The sequence below is a fragment of the Penaeus chinensis genome, chromosome 9, assembly GCF_019202785.1.
Source record: "Penaeus chinensis breed Huanghai No. 1 chromosome 9, ASM1920278v2, whole genome shotgun sequence".
NCBI classification, from domain to species: domain Eukaryota; kingdom Metazoa; phylum Arthropoda; class Malacostraca; order Decapoda; family Penaeidae; genus Penaeus; species Penaeus chinensis.
In genome coordinates, this window is record NC_061827.1 from 832,815 (window position 1) to 836,783 (window position 3,969).

Genomic DNA, 3,969 nt, shown 5'->3' on the forward strand with positions numbered 1-3,969 from the left:
TCTTTATTACTATTATTATTATTATCATCATCATCATCATCATCATCATCATCATCATCATCATCATCATCATCATCATCATTATGATCATCATTATCATCGTCATCATTATCATTATTATTATTCTATTATTATTATTATTACTATTATTATCCTTATTATTATTATTATTATTATCATCATCATCATCATCATCATCATCATCATCATCATCATCATCATCATCATCATCATCATCATCATCATCATCATTATCATTGTTTTTACTAAAGGTATTGTTATTATTTTTCTCATTATTATTGTTGCTATCCTTATTTTTCAATATTATTGTTATTATTTTCTACATTATTAATAATAATATTATTATTATTATTTTCGTTATTATCTTTATCATCATCATCATCATCGTCGCCATTATCATTATCACAATCATCATTTATTATTATTAGTGTTATTATCATCTTTATTATTATCATTATCATTATCATCATTATTGTTATCCTCATTATCATCCTTATCATCAAAAGTTTTAGTTTTTTATCATTATCATAATCTTATTTATTATTATTGTCTTTTTTGTAATCCTAATTATCAACATCATATTCGTTGTTTATCTGTTTATTATCCAGATTAGCATTGGTATTATCTTTATTACGATTTTCATTATTATTATTACGTTCGCTTTTAACTTCCATCTATATTTCTGTCCTGAGTGATTATGGCTGTTAAGTTTTGATATTACATTCATATATATAGATATATATTTTTTCTTAGAATCGTATTGCAAGAGCTATTCTGAAATCAGGAATCTGACAGAATGACCTGTAAAATATGAAGGATACACGCAGGTTGAGGGGAAATTTCCTTAGATTTTCCAACTAACGTCCCTTAAGCTGAGGCTTTTATTCTTGTCCTGGGCATCCAGGAGCCTTCGAGGAGCACCTCCATGGCAGAGGTCGCTGCAGCCGCGGTCGGCCCTACTGGCGTCACCGAGTAGCTTCCGAACGGCGTGGCCCTGCTGTAGAACTGGTCGTAGTTGGCGTGCGTGGAGCAGTCGGTGTTGTAGGAGGCCCCGCTCATGGTCGCGTGGGCCGCGTCCTCGTACATGACGAAGCACTGGGAGGCCGGCCCGATGAAGGTGTACACTTCGCCAAGGTACGTGTCGTTGAAGACGGCGGGCTGCGTCACCTGCAGCACCACGAAGTCCTCCCCGGTCCCCTGAAGGTACAGCCGCACCCTGTCCACTCGCACGCGGTCCTTGTGCAGCAGCTCGCTCCCCCACCAGTCGCTGAAGTCCACGTCGACCGTCCCCTGCTGGCGCAAGGTCGTGATGGGGCACAAGGGATCCCGCGCCGTGCAGTTCTCCTTCTGGTCCGTCAGAAGGAGTGTCTTCGTGAAGGGCTGCGGCGGAGGATCCAGAGTCCCCACGGAGTTCAGGGACTCGAACTGCAGCTGACTGAACTTGTAGAGCAGCGAGTCATAGTCGTCGGACGGCTGAGGTCGCAGGTCGTCCGGACACTCCAAGAAGAAGGTGTAGAAGTAAGCCTGGCAGAACTCGTCCAGAACCCTCTTCATGACGACCATGTCCTTGCGCGTCTTGCGATAGAGGTCGTACATCAGGTTCATGATAACCAGGTTCTGGCGAGCCATCTTTTCCTTATAGTTTTCCTCGTTAGTTTCCGTGTCGGAGAGCATCCCCTGCACTTCGTCGAGCTTGTCCTCGCCCTGGTCCACCGCGAGCTGTGCCACCTGGAACACGGAACGCGGAACGAGTAGACAGTAAAAGAAAATGTTCTCGTTTCACTCGCCTTCAGACATTTCCTCTCATCCTTTCCCCGATTGTTCCTCCTCCAAAAAAGAAAAAAAAAAAGAAAAGAGGAGAGTCCCAAAAATAAAAGAAAGAAACGAAGGAAAGGAAGATGAAATATAACCTTGAATTCTGACCAAAGTGTACACGGGTCCTCTCTCTTGTTCGCTCGTGAAGTCAGTTCCTTTTTCATACTCCCCTCCCCCAAAATATAATAGATAAATAAATAAATAAATAAACAAATAAACAAATATATAACATACAATCTCACCTTCAGGTTTCCTTCCTCGTCCCTAATGTCGAGGATGAGCTTCGAGAAGGAGATGATGTTGTTGGCGAGGCACTGGCCGTCGTCCTTCATGAGATTCGAACTCGCCCTGTACTCGTTCGCGCCGCCCAGCTGTGCAGGAGAAGGAAGAGGAGGAAGAGGAGGTGGAAGGGGAGGAGGAAGAGGAGGAAGAGGAGGGGTAGGGGAGGAGGAAGAGGAGGAAGAGGAGGTGGAAGGGGAGGAGGAAGAGGAGGAAGAGGAGGTGGAAGGGGAGGAGGAAGAGGAGGAAGAAGAGGTGGAAGGGGAGGAGGAAGAGGAGGAAGAGGAGGGGGAAGGGGAGGAGGAAGGAGGAAGAGGAGGTGGAAGGGGAGGATGAAGAGGAGGAAGAAGAGGTGGAAGGGGAGGAGGAAGAGGAGGAAGAAGAGGTGGAAGGGAAGGAGGAAGAGGAGGAATAAGAGGTGGAAGGGGAGGAGGAAGAGGAGGTGGAAGGGGAGGAGGAAGAGGAGGAAGAGGAGGTGAAAGGGGGGAGGAAGAGGAGGAAGGAGAGGAGGGTGGAGATGAGGAGGAGGAAGCGGAAGAAGAAGAACAAGAAGAAAATTATGAAAAAGAAGAAGAGAAGGAGGTGTAGGAGGAGGAGGAGGAGGAAGTAGAAGAAGAAGAAGAAGAAGAAGAAGAGAAAGAGGAGGAAGAAGAAGAGAAAGAAGAGGAGGAAGAAGAAGAAGACGAAGAAGAACAAGAGGAACAACAACAACAACAACAACAAGAGAAAAAAAAGAATAGAAGGAGGAGGAGGAAGTTGAAGGAAAAGGAGAGGAGGAAGAGGAAGGTGAGGTTGGGGAGGGAGAGAAGGAGAATCATCACCATTTCTAATATATGATGATAATGATTTGAAAAAAAAAAAAAAATCTAACAATCATTTCATAAGTCTCATATATAATTTGTCATAACATCATTAGTTGTGACATCATTAATTTGGCCCATGATTATGTTGTTGTGACATCATTAATATGTCCCGAGATCATGCTGTGACGTCATCAATATGGCCAATGATTTTGCTGCTGTGATGTCATCAAAATGCTTCGAGATTAAGCTACTGTGACGTCATCAATGTGCTTCGTGTTTATGTTGTGACGTCGTTAATGTCCCGAAATTATGATGTTGTGTTATCACCAGTCTGTCCCGTGATCATGTTATGTACATGATAAATGTACTTCCTCAACCTACCTGAGGCCGATACCTGCAGTGAATTGGACTCTGTGTTTCTTGTCTTATCAAGGCTTTTAATTTTCACCAGTTACTTCGAGGGTCAACCCACAGCAGTCGGTCTCATTTTGTAATGTCAATCTGGCAGAACAAACTCAAGGATCACGATATTTACAATTTAGAGTCTGCCTGACTTGATTTTTTTCTTACACTTACCTTCTTCATGTCTTCGTCGTCGAGAACGATGTCGTTGTTATCGTTGACGATTTCCCACTGGTACTTAGACACCGTCTGCTTCCTGACGACGGCGAGGAGCGGCTCGTTGTTGGGGAAAATGGCGGTCCAGTTGTGGCTCTGGCCGGCGTCCGGCGCGTCGATGGCCGCCAGGTGGTCCACGACGACCTCTACGTCGGCCATCAATTCGTTTATCTGGAGCATGGAGTCCGTGAGCACCTCCTTGGCCTCGTTGAGCTCGCGCTTGTATCGACCCACGTCACTGACGCCGTCGACGACATCGCCCAGGCCTGCTGTGCCGGTGAACAGCCCGAACATTCCCCTGAAGAAAGATTTGCACTTCTTCAGGAACATGTTGTGGAGCTCGTGCTCGATGCTGTTCTGCAGGGTGTTGTAGTTCTTCTCGAGGCTCTCGTGCGCGGCCAAGAACTTGTCGTTGACGACGAACACGGTGTTA

The 3,969-nt window shown here is 45.0% G+C and overlaps 1 protein-coding gene across 1 annotated transcript in view; it reads right to left on the reverse strand.

Annotated features, from left to right (window-relative positions):
• Nucleotides 1–751: 751 nt before the first annotated feature.
• The window catches only part of LOC125029278, a 4,812-nt gene continuing 1,594 nt past the window's right edge, over nt 752–3,969 (reverse strand). Inside the window, exons 2-4 of the mRNA XM_047619169.1 lie at nt 3,495–3,969; nt 2,079–2,207; nt 752–1,749 (exon numbers count right to left, since the gene is read on the reverse strand). The exon at nt 3,495–3,969 is cut by the window's right edge and continues 1,445 nt beyond it. Coding sequence (XP_047475125.1) covers nt 889–1,749; nt 2,079–2,207; nt 3,495–3,969 — 1,465 coding nt within the window. The 3' untranslated portion in view covers nt 752–888. The remainder of the gene's footprint in view (nt 1,750–2,078; nt 2,208–3,494) is intronic.